The sequence below is a fragment of the Echeneis naucrates genome, chromosome 8 (genome assembly GCF_900963305.1).
Source record: "Echeneis naucrates chromosome 8, fEcheNa1.1, whole genome shotgun sequence".
In the NCBI taxonomy this organism is placed as follows: domain Eukaryota; kingdom Metazoa; phylum Chordata; class Actinopteri; order Carangiformes; family Echeneidae; genus Echeneis; species Echeneis naucrates.
This window is the reverse complement of record NC_042518.1, coordinates 17,915,979-17,936,074: the sequence shown is the minus strand read 5'-3', so window position 1 is coordinate 17,936,074 and position 20,096 is coordinate 17,915,979. Positions and strand designations below refer to the sequence as shown.

The 20,096-nt window shown below is 38.9% G+C and overlaps 1 protein-coding gene across 3 annotated transcripts; it reads left to right on the top strand.

Annotated features, from left to right (window-relative positions):
- The first annotated feature begins 1,809 nt into the window (after nucleotides 1-1,809).
- On the top strand, nucleotides 1,810-19,445 carry copz2 (COPI coat complex subunit zeta 2). 3 transcript variants are annotated; one of them, XR_003841020.1, is made up of 10 exons: nucleotides 1,810-1,945; nucleotides 7,268-7,336; nucleotides 9,432-9,516; nucleotides 11,244-11,335; nucleotides 12,518-12,573; nucleotides 13,407-13,484; nucleotides 13,844-13,895; nucleotides 14,142-14,242; nucleotides 14,792-14,830; nucleotides 18,250-19,445. XR_003841020.1 is itself a non-coding variant. In XM_029508521.1 (10 exons), the coding sequence occupies exons 1-10, from the start codon at nucleotides 1,928-1,930 to the stop codon at nucleotides 18,295-18,297; spliced, it is 570 nt and encodes a 189-aa protein (XP_029364381.1). In that variant the 5' UTR covers nucleotides 1,810-1,927; the 3' UTR covers nucleotides 18,298-19,445. The 3 variants fall into 3 exon arrangements, 2 of the variants coding, with proteins under 2 accessions (XP_029364381.1, XP_029364383.1); XM_029508521.1 differs by lacking the exon at nucleotides 14,142-14,242 and adding an exon at nucleotides 16,279-16,311; XM_029508523.1 differs by lacking the exon at nucleotides 14,142-14,242.
- Nucleotides 19,446-20,096: the final 651 nt, after the last annotated feature.

Genomic DNA, 20,096 nt, shown 5'->3' with positions numbered 1-20,096 from the left:
GGCACATAGGGAAGGGCGAAAGTTTGTTGCTAGGGAGTTAGTCAATGACCAGTCACTGAGTCTGGTCCTTTTTTTTTTTTTTTTGTAGCACAAGTTTCCTGTGTTTACTCTGAATTTAAACTAAAAACATTAATGAACATTAATTCTATTCCTCTATGTGCTGATACTTACAAACAAGTTGCAAACTTACTTCAAGTATCTGGAAACAAGGACACTCAGCAATTTTTAGATGGATGCAACTGGTTTATCAGAGCATATCAGATTAATTGATCAGTTAAGCTTGCATGTTGACCAAGGTTTCTGTCCAGTCCTTCATGGTAAAGAACAGAGCATATTTCTGCCCAAATCGTAGGATCCCACATCACATGCCTTTTTTTTTTTTTTTAAACTGGCTGAGCCTCAGGGAGCAGTCTGAGTATAGCATTTGGCTGACTCTTAATGATATCATCTTTCATTGGCCAGAAAAACTTGTTGCTCATAGTTTTCACCAAGCTGTCAGAGTAAACATCCTGGATAATTCCTTAATATGGACCCCCGTCATATCTGATCATAACGCATCATATTGCATGCATCATATTGTTTTGTAGTAAGCTTTGACAAATAAAAAATATCATCAATCTCTCAATTTTCTGTAGTATGCCGAATCTTTTCTTCTACTGGTCCATCTTCCTTAGAGCATTTTCAAATTTTGCATTAGTTGGGTAATGTTTTCAATACACCTTTGCCCTTGACGTCAAAAACTTTCCTCCCTCTTTTGTTCTCTGTAGAATATTTGGGTGCAGGCAGGTGAGGAGTTTCAGGTTGTTCGGTGGAGCTGGAGCTGCCAGGCAAAAGTTATTCTGCATTGTGTGGTGTGGCGATTATTTTGCCGTTATTCCAGCCATAAAACATTCTACTGCAGCTAATCTTTTCAAATTTATGCACCTGTTTTGTTGAGAATTCTGCCATTGTCTCCTTTTTCTTTTCTCCCTCTCTGAAAATTCTGGGACGGATTTAACACCATGTTCATTTATTAGATATCTTTTTCTATCATTTTTGAAGAACATCTGACATTTGAATTTCATCTAATCTTTTCTCTGTGTGCTTTCAAAACCTCTCTGCTGTAGTCTTTCGTGCCATCCGAAAGACCAAGAGAGGGTGTTACACCCAAGTATCTATTCTACTGTTGAAGTTGAACAAGAGATTAAACAAAATATACAACTATATGAAATGCTTTAATCAACAGCTTTAACTATATGTTTGTAGTGAAATAAAATGCAATTGTAACAACACTGGTATTGTCATCTCTATCACATTAAGCAATCATTTTACAGCTTATTTATTTCCGGGTCGCGGGGGGTGGGGGTACTGGAGCCAATCCTCGCTCACCTTGGAGACGTCACCAGACCATCTCAGGGCCAACACACAGAAGGCTAGATAGAGATCAACAACCACTCGCACTCAGACCTACAGACAATTTAGAGTCACCAACCCAAAGACGTATGTCATGGACGGTGGACAGGAGCACCCGGAGGAAACCGAAATAAAGGGTTTGTATGTTTTCCCAGTTTCACCAGTACACTCCATAAACCATGTTTCACTAATCCTTTCAGGATCTTAGTTATAAAAGACATGCCTGTGATGCAAATTCGTAAAATTAAATGAAAATTACGGTATTGCTTAACCAAAGTGTAAAAAACCACAATCTAGCCTGGACACATTACAAAAACAAAAAAGGAATAGCGACTTTTATTATGAAAGAGGAAAGCGCCGGGAGCGCGCTCGGATGCCGACTCCGTCCCGTGCTTCTCTCCGGTTGGCTGCTGAGGCAGCGGGAGCGCGGCTCTGTTAAAAAAAAAATAAATAAAAAGAGGCAGTGATCTCTATGTGACAGCTCAGAGCTGTCCACGTCAACACACCGAGCGAGAGAGCGAGTACGGCGACCGAGATGGACTCCGCGTCTCTGGTGAGTCTACCCCTCTTTTTCCGGGAGCGACTCCTCGGCGGGTGCGGTGGCCGGCTGCTGGTGGATTTACTTGAATTCTTGTTCTTAATAAGGTGCGGGACATTTGTTGCTCTATGGCCGTTTCAGTGGAGGAGCATAGAGGGTGGGGGGAGGGGGGGGGGGGGGGGCTGTGGGGTGAGAGGGGACTCGGCTGCAGCTTGTTCAGAAAAAAAATAGTTTTATTTGCAGTGATTAATTGATTTGACTGTGACTGATCCTGACCGGCCGTCATGTTATTTGTCAGAGGGCGCCCGGGCCCGATCTGCCCGGAGCTTCACGTGCAGCGGCGAGCGAGCCCCTAAGCCTCACTTTTCTCATTACACTTGCTGTGTAAATACAGAGCCGATGGTCCGTGCCGGTTACAACGCGACAACTTATCAGGGTGTTAAGTTAACTCTGCTGCAATGGCTAGCTGAGGCACAGCTGTTATCCACTTATCCTCACACAGTCAGCTGGGAGCTCAACAGGAAGGTCTGTGGAACAGAGAGCCACCTCCTGCAGAGATCACTTGGAGAAAGCAGGGGAGACTGGACCCCGCAGGAAGAGCCGGAGTGTGAGACAGTGCGGTGTAGTCAAAGCAGGCCTGGCTGTTTAAATGCCTGCTTGTGTTGAACAAATGTGCACAACAGATCGGTTGACGTGTGTAGCAGAGTACGTGCCACGTCCACTGTTTTCTCTCTCTCTCTCTCTCTCTCTCTCTCTTTTTTCACTTACCCCGCGCACCACTTACCCAGTGTTTCTCCCCACTCTTTCTCTCTGACTTCAATCTTCTCTCTTATCTATTCATTTTCTCTTCAAACGTTTCCGCCTATATTTTCATATTTTTGGTAATCTGTGCGTCGTGGAAAGTGCCTGAAGACTGCATTTGCTTGAGGTACACGAGGTTCTTCACTACAGGTCTTCATTTGATCCGTACTTCATATTTGAGTAGGAAACTTTTTTTTCTTCTGTGCAGCAGGAACTATTCATTTACCAAAGTTAAAGCTACAACATTACAGTGTCAATAGTTATCCTCTTATTTTTTTTCCCTAATAAGTAACCTTGCTGGCCAAGGTAGATGTCACTGATAAGTATGAAGTAGCTGGCAAAATTGTACTTTACTATACTAGTGTAAATGTACTTTTTGCTCTGCCACAGGCTAAATTTAGCTGGCATTCGTAGTAATTAAGATTACTGTAACCTCTAAAAGTTTAAATCAGCTCCACCCCACCACCTTTAACACATTAAATGATGCTTACATGCCAATGCATAGAATATATATGATAACTCAATTAAAAGTCTGCATAATGAGTAGTCTTGATGCTTTAATTACATTGTTCTGCTAATCTTAACTTTTATTTTGTGTAAAGTATAATTTTGAGCAATGCTGCATTTAATGTAGGAGTCTAAATCTTCCTTCCTTTTCTTTCTCCTGGCCCCCCTTTCCCCACAGCCAATGTGTCAATCCTTCATGTCTACCTCTCTCTTGCTCTCATCCACTCCCTTTTCTGTGTGTCTCTGTCTACAGGTATAATCTTCAGTCTGTATGCTCTCATAAATTAGGGAGGACTCACAAGGAACAGATTAAAAAAAAAAAAAAATCTAAAATTTTTATAATAAACAGTGGTCAGAAAGTTTAAAGCAGCAGAGTCCTGATGTGCATAGTACACAAACACTGGATCATACAGTTCCAATGTGCAACTCTGCAGCACCTTTTTGTTGAATCCCACCCACCTTGCAAATTCCCAACACTGAAGTTGAGAGGTTAAAGGAAACCTGTCCTTTCCTAATGAATTTTTCTTCATCCTGATGGAACACGTCATGAGTTCATGGAAATTAGTTTATTAGAAAACTAGAGCTCCACTCTTAATTTCTAAGAAGCTTTGTGTTATTCGTTTGTAGCCTCCCGATCCAGACCAATATCACCATGACGACAACATCAGGGGTTTTTCAAATTGGAATCATTAATGTTACTGATGTTAATCATGAATATTTCATGCAAAGAAGTCAAACAACTGTTGAAAGAAAGAAAGCCAATTCCTGTGTTTTTCTGTTTTGTTTTGTTTTTTTTAAAGGGGGATTCTGTTTATAGTTTGCAGAATCTGGACATTGTGTCTTTTGCCCCTTAACAATTTTTATTCACTCCTGCTGTCTGGTGTTTCAGTCATAGAGCACCACTACAGCATTACATCATCAACTGGATGACAGTAAACAAGTATTTGAACTTAAACACAAACATCTACAGTTTAAAAAAAACTGTAGTCATATTTAACCAGATGGAACCACTAGAAGGCACCTGAAGACTGAAGAACAGCCTGCACATTCATACAAATGTACAAACAAAAAAACCCCCACAAACATTAACAACAAAAATTACTTCATCAGATATGTACCTATCGCAACACAAACCTAACCCACCATACTCTCTCCTAACCAAGCCCAACCCAATCCAAACTACCCAAACAACATTGAACACAACCATACCGAACCGAGATTAACCAGTTTTGTGTAGTTTTTTTTTTTTTTGTTTGTTTTTGTTTTTGTTTTTTTTTTTTTGGGGGGGGGGTTTACAGACATGATAACAAGTGCATCCTTTACTGCACTTTCTGTCAGTTAGATTTTGTAATAATAATCATTATAATAGTAAAATTAATCATTTGTAAATAGTCATCCTATCATCAACAGATGGGAGATGGCTCTAACAACACTAGTTTTCTGGGCTGACTTCTTTACAGGGATAAACATCATTGCAACATTGTTGTTTTTGTATTTTTTGTAATTGCATTGCCCATGTAGCATTCAGAGGTGGATGCCAAATGGAGGTTGATCTTGTGTTTGCTAGTAAATTGTGCATTTTAAAGTTGCAGCTGCAACATTGACAATCTGCTTCCTGTTGACATAGCAGCTGTGTAGATGAATGGCCATGCTATTTGTTTTTAGGTCCTTTAGTGTGGATGAAGATTATTTCTATTACAGATCTAAAACAATGTTCTACACAGAATATTGGTGTGGAATCAATCCAAAAAAACTGTCCTTGACGGGATCAAATACAGTCCTTGTTTTCCTTTGAAGTAGTTCAACCTTTTGCTGTTACCTATAATGACAGTATTAGTGTGGTGTTTTAGGAAATGCATTTCCTCATATATTTAATTTTATTTTTGCTCAGCAGTCAGTTAGCTGAGCAGAAAGACTATAAGCAGTGAGAAGCCTGGCTCTTTTCCATAGTTTTTAGATTCACCTACCAGTGACTAAAGTGACTCCATCTTTTCATCTTCATCTTTAACCACTCACACTCAGACCTACAGACAGTTTAGCATCACCAATTAACCCAAACATGATGTCTTTGGACGGTGGGAGGAAACCAGAGGAAACTGGAGGAAACCAATGCAGGCACGGGTAGAACATGCAAACTCCGCACAGAAAGGCCCCAGACCTGGGAACTGAACCAGCAACCTTATTGTGGGGCAACACTGCTAACCACTATGCTACCACTATGCTGCCGTTCTGCCCTTTGGTGACTCCGTATCCAAATTTTCCAAAATGTCAAATTGATCCTCCGGGACATTTTCCTTGGTACACACACTGAAATCAATGTAAAAATTACATTTATACTCTGACATACTCAATGTCCATATCCACACTCCACATTTGGTTTTCTAGGCTGAACCGGTGACCTTCCGGTTCCCAAGATAAGTCCCAACCCACTGAGTCACTGCTAGCCCCCCCATGGTGTATTCTTTGGTTGCTTTCTTTGCTGCATTAAGGCATGTGCCAAATTTAGACTCATTTATTTTAAAGGGATCTGAAAACTTGCTAATTGTGGAAATTAGCATTGTAGCATTGTTAGCTATAATATGGGGTGTATTATGGTAGCTGTTAAAGGTAGAAAGTCCTGTTTTGTTATCATTTCCAAAATTTAGAAAAATTGTAAAGATAAATACAACTAGCTAAGAAAAACAGTCAAGTCCAAGCTACAAGAGGCCCCAATTTTTATGTAACTTTTTTGTCTGAAAAATTGTTTGCAGGCATCTAAATTGGTCTCCTGGTTTTGTCTGAATCCATGACCTACTTATTAACATGCATTATGGCCTGTTGTTGCAAACTTGCAACATATCCAAATTTCTATCTATGTTATGTGCTATAGTGAAATGAACACCCTTCATTTAATTTAGCATATTGAAAGTAAAAACACAATAAATTTTTTGATTTACTTATTACTTGCAACATACGTAATATTCAGGCGTTTAGGGGTTAATTGTTTGTCAGCTTCCAGTGTTCTTCACTGGCATGTTGCCACTGTTAACCCAGGATCAGCAGAAAAGTGCAATACCTGCATGCGTGTCTGAGATACAAACAAAAACTGGATTTATGAAAGCCCATAACACTACTAGTTGTCAAGATCTCCACAGGTTACCTTTAACTAACTAGCCTATCTCTAGGGTTTAAGAAAGTATGCCTAAAATGTTAGTTAGCAAAAATAAAAAGGTCACTGAAATATACGCAATATGTGAGTGGGTCCACTAAAACTTTCCGTTGTGCCTTTTTGTACAAATAACAGATTTTTTCATTTGAATTTTTTTTTAAATATATTACATGAGCTTCATGTAATCATGAAGATGTTGAAATTAATTTATATACCAGATGTATAAAAGTGAAGAATGATCAGAATCCCAGTGAATCTTTTCATCCTTTGCTTTTTTCCCTCTAACACTATTTAGATGTTGCACATTTGAGCGAAATGCCATCATCATCTCAAAATTTTAATTTGTCCAGTACTTGGTTTTATGAATCATCTGTTTACATTCAGTCAATATAACTAGTGCCTGGATATCAAGAATGTTTTAAGTTCCTGGTCTAAGTTCTGTGATACACTCTGACTGTGAATCTATGCTAGTCAGTGCATAACAGAACTTTGTCCCGGGTCTGAAAACTCTTCGGGTGGATGAATGGATGGAAGGATGGAAAAAAATAACGGTTGGTGTTTCCACATCTGAAAAAGATGAATTGGAAAAACCAGAACAAAATCATGTGGTAGAAATTGGTTGGACTGGGCCGCTTGTGTGTTTTTGTTTTTTTTTTGTTTGTTTGTTTGTTTGTTTGTTTTTTTTTATGTTCGGCCTTGAGTGAATACAAACAGGAAAATCACGATTTATTGGGATTGTAAAAATGGGTACAATACAGTGGTCAGCTGATATAGGGTAAGGGCTACTAACTGTCTGACTGTAGCTGTGGCCTTATGGCCTAGATGTTTCCCTGAAGTGGCTCAGCAAAACTGAAGTATCACCTCTCTGCTTATTGTTGCAGGAACCTTCCCTCTACACAGTGAAAGCCATTTTCATTCTTGATAATGATGGCAACAGACTCCTGTCAAAGGTAAGATAAAACTGATCTTAGATGCTTAGAATCTTAGACAATGGCTATCGAAAATGTTGCTGCCAGTGTTAACAACAGTTTAGGTTGATTACAGTAATCAGTTGTTTCCACAGAGCCAAAGCAGCCTCTCAATGAGTTGAGATGTTCTTTGCTCCCATGTCAAACTTGATGAGATAACTTCTGTTGTGGTTTGGCAATACAATTTAAATATTGTCCTGACTTTAAATATGTTTGAGTTATATAAACCAAACTTTAAACCTGTAAAACTATTTAGTCAGGTTTTTAGTTGTTGTTGTTGTTGTTGTTGTTGTTGTTGTTTTAAGCTTACTTTTTAACATGGGGGTCCGTGGACTTTTAATTACATTTAGAGCTATCCTCAAGTGACTCTTTGAGGAATTTAACTATGGGAGTGGGCAGCATGGCGGCGGCATAATGGTTAACACTTAGTACTGTTACCCCACAACAAGAAGTTTGCTGGCTCAATTACCAGGCCTGAGGCCTGGGTTTCCTCCGGGCGCTCCGGTGTCCGCGCACCGTCCAAAGACATCATGTTTGGGTTAACTGGTGGCTCTAAATTGTCCGTAGGTGTGAGTGTGAGTCATTTGTCTATCTCTGCATGTTGGCCCTGTGATGGACTGGAGACCTGTCCAGGGTGAACCCCGCCCTGTCCCAGAGTGAACTGGGATTTGCTCCAGCACCCCCACCATGGTTGAAGATGAATAAATGAATGAACTATGGGAGTATGGTGGAGACAGAGGGGGTGACATGCAGGAGAGGGCCATAAAACAGATTTGAGATTTGTGGTATGTGCTCCAGCAGACGCCCTGGAACTGCAGTCTTTGACAATTCATTTTACAGGCGACTGGCCTCTGATAATGCTGACTCAGGTGACATTACTTGAGGCAGCACACTTCACAATTCCCTCTGGAAACCTTTTCTCTCAGCATCTAGCCAAACACTTTTTCGAGATATTTGTTTACACAGCTCTGATTTTGACTGAAGGAGAACAGTAAACGGAGAGGCTGGTATCAGTTAAATAAAATGAGAAACACTAACACTAGGCATAATTTTGCATTATTTTGTTGTGTGAATTTCAATATATTTAATGTGGAAATCTTGGGTGATTCTAGGGTTGTAATGATTACATTTATATTTCTCTATGTAAATCTCCTAATATGTACAGTGCTGTGAAAAAGTATTTGCCCCCTTCCTGATTTCTTACTTTTTTGCATGTGTCACACTCAACTGTTTCAGATCATCAAACAAATTTAAATATTAAACAAAGATAACCCAAGTAGACATAAAATGCAGTTTTTTCTGTGATTTTATTTAAGAGAAAAACATTATCCAAACCTAAGTGATCCTGTGTGATAAAATAATTGCCCCCCTTGTTAAATGATGAGGTAACTGTGATTAATCATATTGTTGTGGAAAGCTGAGTTCAGTTTTCATAGCCACACCCAGGCCTGATTGCTGCCAGACCTTTCAAATCAAGAGATCACTTGAATAGAACCTGTCTGACAAGGTGAAGTCAGCCATATTGAACACAAGACATCATGCCGCAATCCAAAGAAATTCAGGAGCAGATAAGAATAAAAGTAATTGACATGTCTCAGTCTGGAAAAGGTTACAAAGCCTTTTCTAAATCTTTGGGACTTCAGCGAACCACGGTGAGAGCCGTTTAGAGTCACCAATAAACCCAAACATGATGTCTTTGGATGGTGGGAGTAACCAGGAGGACCCAGAGGAAACCCACACATACATGGGAGGAACGCCGCACAGAAAGGCCCCAGGCCAGGAACCGAACTCATGACCTTCTTGCTGTGAGGCAACAGAAATAACCACTATGCAGCTTTGCTGCTCATGCAAGCAATAATAATTAGGGTTTTATTAAATGCACATTTTTATAATTCTTATTATGTGCTGAAACCATTTGTATAGTCTGTTGGTATATTTAGAGGATAGTTATTCACACCTCCTCACTGTCATCTGTTCTGACATGTTTCAGAGAAAGAGCTCCAGAGGGAATGAAATAAAATGTTCAACCGAGTGTTCATACCACAGCTAATTCTGTTTTCTTTAATTGCGGTTTCAGTACTATGACCCCGAGCTTTACCCCTCCATGAAGGAGCAGAAGAACTTTGAGAGGAATGTTTTCAACAAGACGCACAAAGCAGACAGTAAGCTCAGCTCTGTGTTTCTCTTCATTTTCCTGCAGGCTGTAACCATCCGTGTATTATACTTAACGCTTCCGCTCACACGTGTCTCCAATGTCGTCTATAACACTTTTAGCCATCTTGCAGTCTATTACTTCTATGAGATAGTGGCCTCAAGTTCTCCACTGAAGACCTGGATCATAGTTGGTCATGTCTAGATCATGAATTCATGAAGCATTTTTGACATTTTTGCATATAAAATGTAAATAATAATTTAAAGTAAAGTAATTTGTCTTTTCAGGGAACTATGACACCTTCTTGTGTTTTGTTTTTGTGGTACTGCAAAATGAGTTTCATTTTCAGGAGAAGTGGGAGTTTCACACAGCTGATACCTGATTCCTTACCCTCTGGCCTCTTCATCTTCCACTCATGTAGCTCAGATTTTTGCCAAAACCCCCCATTCATTCCTCCTTTTCTTCTCTTCTCTTTTCTTTCTACTACATTTCTCAGGCTAGATCCCCTCTCACCTCATTGTTTTGTTTTACCTTTCTGTTATTTATTGCATTCTTTCCCTCATTGTTGTTAGCACTCTTCCTTGTCTTGCTCCCTCATTCCCTCATTGCTTGAAAATTCCATCTTTCATTTTATCTTCACATCTTTTTCTTCTCACATAAGTTTATCTGTTTTATGCCTCAGATTTACTAGTTTGCAGACGTTTGCACGGACAGCTGCTAAAACTACAGATACAGTTCTTTCCATTTATACTTGATTTGATGGACTTGAGGGCCTTACTTGTGCAGTAACTTCTGCAGTCATATACCATCTTCTTTGGTTGGGTGTTTTTCATACATGAATTGCAGCATATTTATTTGTCTAGTTGCTATTCTTAAGATGAGCTGTAATTGGTGGACCTGTCACACAGCCTCTCTTTAAACTTAGCGTCCATATGTTTTCAAGCTCATGCAAAGTCACACTCCATACTCCAATCTGACCCCTACCCATTCACTAGTATTCTCCCTCACCTCCTAATACTGCCTTCATCCTTGTTAACACCCTTGTCACCTCCTGCATTGATTACTGCTTCACTCTCCTTTTCGGTCTCCTTCAAAAGTCCCTCTAAAAGCTCAAACTGGTGAGGAACTCTGCTGCCTATATCATCACCAGAACTCCTTCATGCCATCACATTACCCCACTGGCTCCTGGCTAAGCAACAAATAGAGTTCAAACTCCTCCTGTACACCTTCAAGGCCATCCACAACCTTGCACCTCCGACTCACCTCCTTCACATGGCCACTTCAGCCTGTTCCCCTAGATTGTCCTCCTCAAACCAACTCACTATGCCCTCTGCTTGTCTCAGGACCATGGGAAGCAGAGCATTCAGCCACTCTGCTCTGCAGTTCTGAAAGTCTCTGCCACCACACATCCGCAACTCAGACTCTCTCCCAATCTTCAAGTACAAACTCAAAACCCACCTGTTTAAGATTGCCTACTCACTGTAACTGCAACTACACTATCCACCATTTCTTGATTGTATGTTGATTTTATCTATTGATGTCTTGATTTCTGAACGTACTTGAAGTGTCCTTGAGGGTTCTGCAAGGCGCTTATAAATTATCATTTTTATTACACTCTAATAGCATAGTCACCTTAATGTGGCATACGGGAGTGCACGTACCCTCTCCCACTATCACAATATTCTGGATGCAGAGAGCCTAACATTGTAACTTTCATCTCCCTCCCCTTCTCTCCAGATGAGATAGCTTTCCTGGAGGGGATGACTATCGTCTATAAAGGCAGCATAGATCTCTTCTTCTATGTTGTGGGAAGTGCTCAGGAGAACGAGGTAAGGTGAATTTAGTTTGCACTGACAAAGCAATGCCTTTTTCTCAGTCCCCAGAAAATAATAAAATGAACAAAGAGATGATTTGAGTCTTGCAGGGTTGTGCATCCTGTTCATCTACCAAATAGTGCCCTCTAAAGCTTCCACAAATTTGCTCAATAAACCTTAAGCAAGATGCAAAGTAGTGGTGTTGGCATTGATCATGCTTTGATATTAAAAAATCATAAATTGAAATGCTGTTAATGATATAGATCTGCACATATGTTGATGCAGGATAGCATGCTGTGTAGATGTCTTGTTTATTGATAATGAAATAGAAAGGAGACAAACCGATAAAGGGTTAGGGTACATTTCTTTTTGGGCTGGGTAGCCCACTCTGTGTTGTTTTGTTTTGTTTTGTTTTTTTTATTCAATCTTCTCCCGCTACTAGTCCACTTTTCTCTGCATCAAGCTATATTTTGTTGGGTCACACAGCTCCACCCACAAATGTTGTTTGTGTTTGGGACTTTATCTTCTAATTTAAATACTGGAGCAGCAGTGGACTGTTGCTGACACATTGTAAATGATGAAAAACTAAGATGAGAAAACATAAATGATTGGGTGAAGAGCTTAGAAAAAAGAAAAACTCAAAATTTTAGCAGACAGAAGGAACAAAGCTGTAGAGCTCTTAGTCCAGCTTAGTCCAGAAAATGGCATTTTCAGCAAAAAGGTCTGGTGAACTGAGCATCACTAAAAAGACAGTTACTTGTGCTAGAGCAGGTGAAAACTAGCATTCAGCAAAATGACAATTTCATTTGTGCTCGCCAGGTGGACACATGCACGTCTTCATATGATTGATAATGGTCAACTGTGTCTGCTGGAGGTGGATTTGGGCAATATTGGCTAGCACTTAAATAACAGTTACAAAGCAAAATATGTGCCAAGGTTGTGTTTTCACTTTATCTTCTGACGACCAAACGATTGTAAATCTGATTCTGTAAATGACACAGAATCAAGATAACTGAATTTTTTATTTGCTTTGTGTCTGCTCACCAACAATTTGGCCTCAAACATTTTTTTTAATTGGTCAAACTTTGCCCCAAAGTAGAAATAAAAATGGATCGACTCCAACTGTGAAACATAATATTGTCTCCCTCGTGTTTTTTCTTTCTCTTTTCCCTTCTCTTCTCACTTTCCCTTCTCTAGCTGATGCTGATGTCAGTGCTGAACTGCCTTTTTGACTCGCTCAGTCAGATTCTCAGGTATGTTCTCTCACAAAACCTGGAAAAAAAAGTTGCTTGGGTGAAAGCTTCAATGAGTTGGATAACACAATAATGATTAAATTTTCCATAAAAAAAGACAAACTGGGCAGGCCCAAGAAATACATTTTCAATGATTGGTACTGAAACAGAATTTGTCGTTTTCAGTTCACATGCATCGCTGTGATATGATAGGCTTGGATCCTGCTTGGTGCAGCCTCAGCAGCATCAGTGCTAATGGGAATCATCACAATCCTCCACGCTAACACTCCTCTGGCACTGCTTCTCAGAGATACGAGTCTCCATGTTGAAACTGATGTAAAATTCAACACCAGAATCCCTTGCTGTTGACTGCACCGTTAAAAGCCAAACAGCAGTTGATGTAGTTGCCATGGGAACCAATGCAGTAGTAATGCAGAGTGTGAGTGATTGAGACATTGAGAGATGATATTATTATTTGGTATTAAAGATTACAGACTATTGCAAACTGTCTGTGTAGATGCTGCATGGTCTTTTTGGTCAATGGTCAAAGATTTACTAATTGAGTTGAAAGTCATTCAGCCACAGAGTGTATACTATACAAATTCTTTCAAAGGACAGTCTGTGTCTTCAGTGAACAGATTGGATTCATATTTGACTCTTCTCCAGTGTTTTAGCTGTAATGTTTATCCATAAGGGTTTTAGGAAGCAAAAAATATCCTCTCTGGAGCCAATCAGAAGAGAGGTTTTGAGTGTCTTGTTTCTCTCATCAAGTTATTAGTGACTCAGCAATAGCGGCATAATTAATGTGAATTGTCTTTTTTGGGGGGAATAATTTTTTGTATATTTTTCTGCAGAAAAAATGTGGAGCAGAGGTGCCTGCTCGATAACATGGAAGGAGTGTTCCTGGTTGTGGATGAAATCATTGATGGAGGGTAAGAGGGAAAAAAACTTTACAGGAGATTGGAGGTGTAACAAATATATATTTTTATTTACGATTTCAAATTATTTAAAAATGAATTGTCAAATTATTTACTATGGCCCATTGTGAATAAATCAAGTGTAAAACTGTGAAATTACACGTTCATGCATACATGAAAGGAAAATCAAAAAAGAGCTGTCTAACCTCACTTGGTGTCATTAGGGTAAAATATGTGCGGGGAAAGGTTGGATTTTTGAGATTTTCAAATAGACCATGAGTTGGAAAAGTTTGGAACCCGTTGTACAAGTCTATAAAATAACTTTTGTCCTAATTGTGCTGTGGTCTGATTGGTTTGCTTGATCCTGTTAACAGGGTGATTCTGGAGAGTGATCCACAGCAGGTCCTACAGAAGGTCAGCTACAGGGTAAGTCCATAGTTCTTGCTTCATGGGTCAATCATATTAATGTATTTTCTCCAACTATTGCAAATAAAGAAAACAAAAGCCATTGTTTTATTATTAAACATCTGAGCATCTGATTGGCCAGTTCAAATTGACCACATCAAGAGTCATGGTTGTAATGTTTCTGACTGGCTTTTTTCTTCCTGTTACCTGCTTTACCTTTCTCTCTCTCCTTCTCCCTGTGTCTCTTCTTCCTCTGATTGGTGTCAGCTAATGTCAGAGACAGCCTATGGCTTCATCCTGTTTGATTACATCACTGGTAACCTAGAGGGACAGACAGACAAGAGCCAGCTGCTGTAGACAGACAGAGGGTGAGAGAGAGAGTCAAAGAGACCAGAGGTGGAGTGAATAGATGAACGAATGAGTGTGTGATAGAAACAGTGGAGGGACCAAGGAGGGATGGGCGAGACAGATGAGGTAAATGTTTGGAGAGAGAGCATGACAAACAGAGGATAAAACCCTGGCTGGCTGTTTTCTATCTGTCACACCATTACCCCCTGGTGGTGCTAGAAGAACACTCAGCAGAACATCAAAACCACTGGCTTTTATCGTCTGGGGACAATGAATTGATGTAAATTTGAAGAAAATATACAAGTTGTAGAGATATTTAAGTCTGCGGAAAGAAAAGTGATTGTCCCCAGACCCTAAAGCCACTAGCATAGTTTAAAATACTAATGAGTTGTGATTGGTCGAGCTGTTAACAAATGCGCTTTTAATACAACAGAACAGTATTTAATAGCATTTGGACAGAGCTGATGTTCTTTGTGCTGCTCCACGTGTGTATTGTGTGTTTGTGTGTATGGAGTGCTTTGCATGACTTTTTTTCTTTGTCCGCCCAATGATATGATTGTGTTTCACAGGCGGATGAGAACCCATTATCTGAGCAAAGTGTGGCCCAGGTAACTCACATACACACACAAACACATACATTGTAGTTTCAGATTCACACACACACATGCATTCATTGTATTTACAGTGGCTTCAGAAAGTATCCAGACTCCTTCACTTTCTGCAGGTTTTTTTGTTTCTTTGTTTATCTATTGATATTTTTATTTATTTGTTTGTTTGTTTTTTGTTAAAACTAAGAACCAAGCTCTTACTTTCAAGAGTCTTAGATCAGTACTTTGTTGCTTATTTGGCAGCAATTCCAGCATTGCATAGTCTTCTTTGTAATACGTCTTTGCTCACGGCTACAGAGATTGGACTTGATGGCTTGGTCTTTGTGCTGACATGTAATTTGAATTGTAGGACTGCATATGAAGGTATGAACCATTCTAAAGCATCTCCAATCAATTCTGTCAGCTGCAGATGGAATCCAAAATTACATACTTGTATTATTTAAAAAAAATCTCGATAGTAAATACTTATAATAAATACAAATCTGTGCAAAGTCTAAAAAGGCTCAATACTTTCTGAAACCACAGCAGCCAACTGGCCAAACTCAAACTGAGGCATTACAGTTATATGGTTTAAATCTTGACCAAAAAGTCAGAAGGGTTTGAAAAGAAAGAAAAAATGTCTTATGATAAAAATTTTTTGGAATTAATTTATTTAATAAAAAAAAAAAAAAATAGAACAGCTATTAATGCCAAAGGTAGCTACCTGATGTTATCGTTCATCTGCATGACAATGAAAATGACAATGACAATGAATTATATTAGCAAAATAAAGCATTTAAACTTACCCTAACCCAGCAAACCTATACCTCGTGTGAAATATGCCTGAAATGTTGTCCATTCTGTTTCTGGCAAAAATATCTTGTAGTGTCAGGAAATATGAAGATTTGTGAGGTTTTTTGAATCTTATTTAGCTTAAATGTTTGTTTACTTTTGTTGGCAAAGTAGATTAGAAGTCAAGAGACAGCAAAATAAATTAAATGATTACAACACACCCACCCTACTGAGTCACAGGAGGACAGCAATCCAACAGCAGAAAACTGTTCTGTCTGTTCTCTGAACGTATGCAATCCTGCAGTCAGCACACAGAAATGAACTGAATAGTTATTCTGATGGCTAAAATCATCATGCAGGCTCAGTAGTCAGCCAGCATGGCTGTGTTTCCCAAGCACTGTACACTACACAAATGTGAATGGATTGAAGGGTTTAAAAAAAACAGAAAATTGGATTAATGTCCTAAGGCAAAGTGGCAATCTTAAGTACTGTGCACTAACAAACCTCCTTTACAAATCCCTGTGACTACTTCTGCCATATTCATTTTTGGGAATCAAAGTTTTTCTGATGCCCTTTCTGGCTGCTGTGATGTGTTCTTGCTTTTCTGTAGGAATGAAAATGTGTGTGGGTGTGTGTGCTACTCATGCTCTAAGGTTCTTTCGCTTTAACCCTCACAGCACATAACAGAGAAACTGGCCCTCACCTCTAATGTAAGTCTTTACTAACTTCACTGCACTTATTAGAAAGCTTAGTCTGAATGAGCTGTACTGGTCAGTGATTTTTCTTTTCTTGCATATTTTTATGTAGGTACACGTATCATGACAGAAAACCTGAAATAAGAAAACAGTCTGAGAAAGCACTTATATTTCAGCATATGAAACAATGTGGAAGTTCATCATATTATGGTATGGGGGTCAGGACCTCCATGTCCCTTTGTTTTTAACTACAGCTATTGAATAAACTACAACATGACATACCTTGAGTAGTTCCACCAATGGGTGAAGTCAATTACATTGTTGTATCATTTTCTGTCATAATACACTCTCAGAAGTGTGGTGTGTTTATGTCTGCTTCTTACAGTATAGTCACCAATGGGCAGGCTGAATAACCAAATAGCCAATTAAAAACAGCTGGCTGGAAGGGCAAAGCTATTGTTTTTTCTTTCTGAGCTTAAGTCTTCGTCTTTGAGGCATATTTTCCTCTGAAAAATAGAGAGCAACTGCAGCACGCAGGGCTGTGTGCTGGTTAGTGGTGGAGGCTGCATTACATAAAATATGTAGCTGTAATATTCTATTTCAAGCTCTGGACTGAAAATATCAAATATCAGCAGATAAGTTTTAAAATTATATTATTATTTAACATTCTTTTATACACTATGTCTTTAAATGTGCAAAGGCATGTAAATGTTGTAGTTTGCAACAACTCGTGCTTGCATGCTTTATATGAAATCTGAAATTGTCAAATAATTAAGTAAAAAAGCTAAATGTTTCGATTTGGACTGTTGTGGAGTAGAACCACCAGGTAAAGGTGGAGGGTTCTCTGTGTGAGACATGTCCCGCTACAAAATGAATCTTCTATCATGAAACTGTCTCATACATTCCCAAATTGGCTCAAGTTTTGAGGACACAGCAGCCAGAAACCAGCAGGCAATAGTGTCAACCACAACACAACTGTTATACACTAAGAGGCCCTAAACAGAGAAGTGTGGGCAGATATGAGTGCACTTCAAATCACAATTCCATTGCATTTGGGGCAGTGAATATAACCTGAGCTCCAAGTGCCCCCTGCTGTCAGAATGAGGGAAGAACAATAATCTCAGTGCTGAAATGGCAGTGGCTTTGAATTGTAGGATTGAGGACTCAGTGAACGATGGAGCGTGATACTCATGTAGAAGTGGAAGAGAGGGTTGATTACATCTACTTCTGTTATATTTTCAATCACCTGCACCACCAAAAAGTTGGACGTAAGTTTATTGAAAGTAGAGGTGGGTGGGATCATTTTCATGTTGGAACACCCAATTGTGTCCAACTTTCAGTCGTCTAACTGTTGATTTGAAGTGCATTTGAAGAATTTGAAGGTACTTTTCCTTCTTCATTATTCCATTTACCGCAGCACAAGTACCCCTAGCTGCAAAACAGCCCCAGAGCATGATGCTACCACCATCATGGTTGACAGTTGATACAGTGTTTTTAAGTTAGAAAGCCTCACCTTGACTCCTACGAACATGCTTCTTGTCATTTAGGCCAAATAGCTCAACCTTTGTCTCGTCCAACCACAGAACTTTTCTCCAGAAGCCATATGGTTTGTCCATGTGGGCAGCTGCAAAATTTCAGGCAAACTTAAAGGTGTCCATTTCAGAGCTGGGGATTCTTTCTTGGTTGGCACCCTCTCAATTCAGGGCAATGTGAAACTCTCTTCACTGTGGACAGTGACACTGGATGTTTCTGAACATCCTACACAATTTCCTTTCATCTCAGGGTGACAGTTTGTGTGAGCTTCCAGACCTTGCCAAAGTGGTGACACATCCAAATAACTTGTACTTACATATAATAGTTTGAACGGATTTTCTTGGAATCTGCTGTTGTTTAGAAATGTGTGTGTTTATATAAACGTGAATATGGATTTAATTTTGCCCTCTGTATTTCCAGGTTCTTCAGTCTGCAAAGGAGCAGATCAAATGGTCCATACTCAAATGATGCAAACCAGATAGATTTAGGATTCTCAAGGAAAGTTTTAGAGAATATATATATATATATATATATATATATATATAGTCTCAAAGTTATTTTTATAGTAACAAATTAAAGGGAAGATTATTATATGACAAGTAGTTTGCATTAAATAGCAATTAACCAGTCAGAAATGGAAATTTGTTTCTGTGCATAGGCATTTTGTTACATTGTGTGTGTGACGTGATCAAATTAGTTGGTTCATGAGTGATGTTAGTCCATAGTCAAAAGGCTGCCATGGCACCATGATGCTCATACAAAAGTGTCTAACATTAAAAATAAAAACTCAAGTCTGTTTGTGGTTCTGTATAAAACTGGGCACCTATCAAACACTAAATGAGTAACCACGACCCTTGTTTTATTGTTTTTATTTTGATGGAGCCGAATCTTATTCAGTCAAAACAGAATATAAGTGTAGGATTTATTTGAGCTTTTTGAGCAAGCGTATTAGTAAAATGCAAATTTTGGAATTAGAAGCAGGTTTTCCTCATAATGTTACCGTGTGAACATTTTAAAAATGCACCATGCTGTGTCCTGTACATTGTTTTACCTAAAGCTTTATTTTACCTAGACATTAAAACCAACAAGGATAAAAGGATCAAGTGTTGTTAGTGTTGTGTTGTTAAATTTTCACACACACTGGCTCATTTGTGCACTGAACTGCTCACTTGAATAAGGTTTGTGGTGTTCTGACTGTTTGTAAGCTCCTTAAACAGTAGCAATGTGTTTTGTAAAGCTTATTTAAGGTTGTAAATGAATGTAATGATACTTTATGATGGAAAACAAACATGAGCAACGTAAACGTCGATATGTTACTGGTGCACTGTCAGGACTCTTGTTAAAATGCCCTAATGAAGGTAAATTAATATTTGTACATACAACCTGTTTTATATTTAAAAGAACCTTACATAATGGAAAATGTTATGCAGGATTTTGTGTCCAGAATAATAAAGAATAATGCCTATTTTATTAATATTTGTGAGTAAATAATTATTCAATATTTTAGTTGGGGAAAAAAATGCCAAAGACAAACAAATAATTTTTGTTTACATCGGTATTGAAACAAGCTATTTTTGTCTGTCCACCATTTGTGAGGCTGAAAATAAAACTGAAGATTTGTCCTTCAATCAGAGTATCTCAAGTTCTTTCTTAAGTTTTGTTTTTTAATACAGCATCACTCAAAACACATGGAGTTCTAACAACAATTATCTAAACTTTGTCACAACGACAAAATCTAAATATGAAAAATTATTAAGTTTGAAACACACCTGCAACTGGACTGCATGTTGAGAAAGACAACAGAGCTTTATTATTAGCATTAAAGGTCCTGTATTTTGCTCTACTCCAGTGTTGTATGTGCTGATGTATTTTTGATTTTAAGACCCAAAAACCTACTCAGTCTAGTTTTACATCTCTCTCTCTATATAAGCAGCAACAGTAACAACTGTTAGTGCAAGTGCAAGTGCGAGTCAACCAGGAAAGAGTCTCTAAACCAGTGTTTCCCGAGTGATCTAATAAAATCAAAAAAACAAAACAGAATCACAATTCAGGGAAACCAAGCAAAGTTGGAGGGTGGGTCCAAGTGGGCGGGGCATGAGGAGTGGTTGGGAGTGATGACTGCATTGCTGTGAAAAAAAATTCCTGACAGCTGTTTTTCAGTCTGACTTTCTCTGTGGACTGACTGCTTTGATACTTTGACAGTATTAACATAGAACCTTGACTTGATCTGTAATCAAAGACCACATGGAGGTTCACCTTTGTGTGAA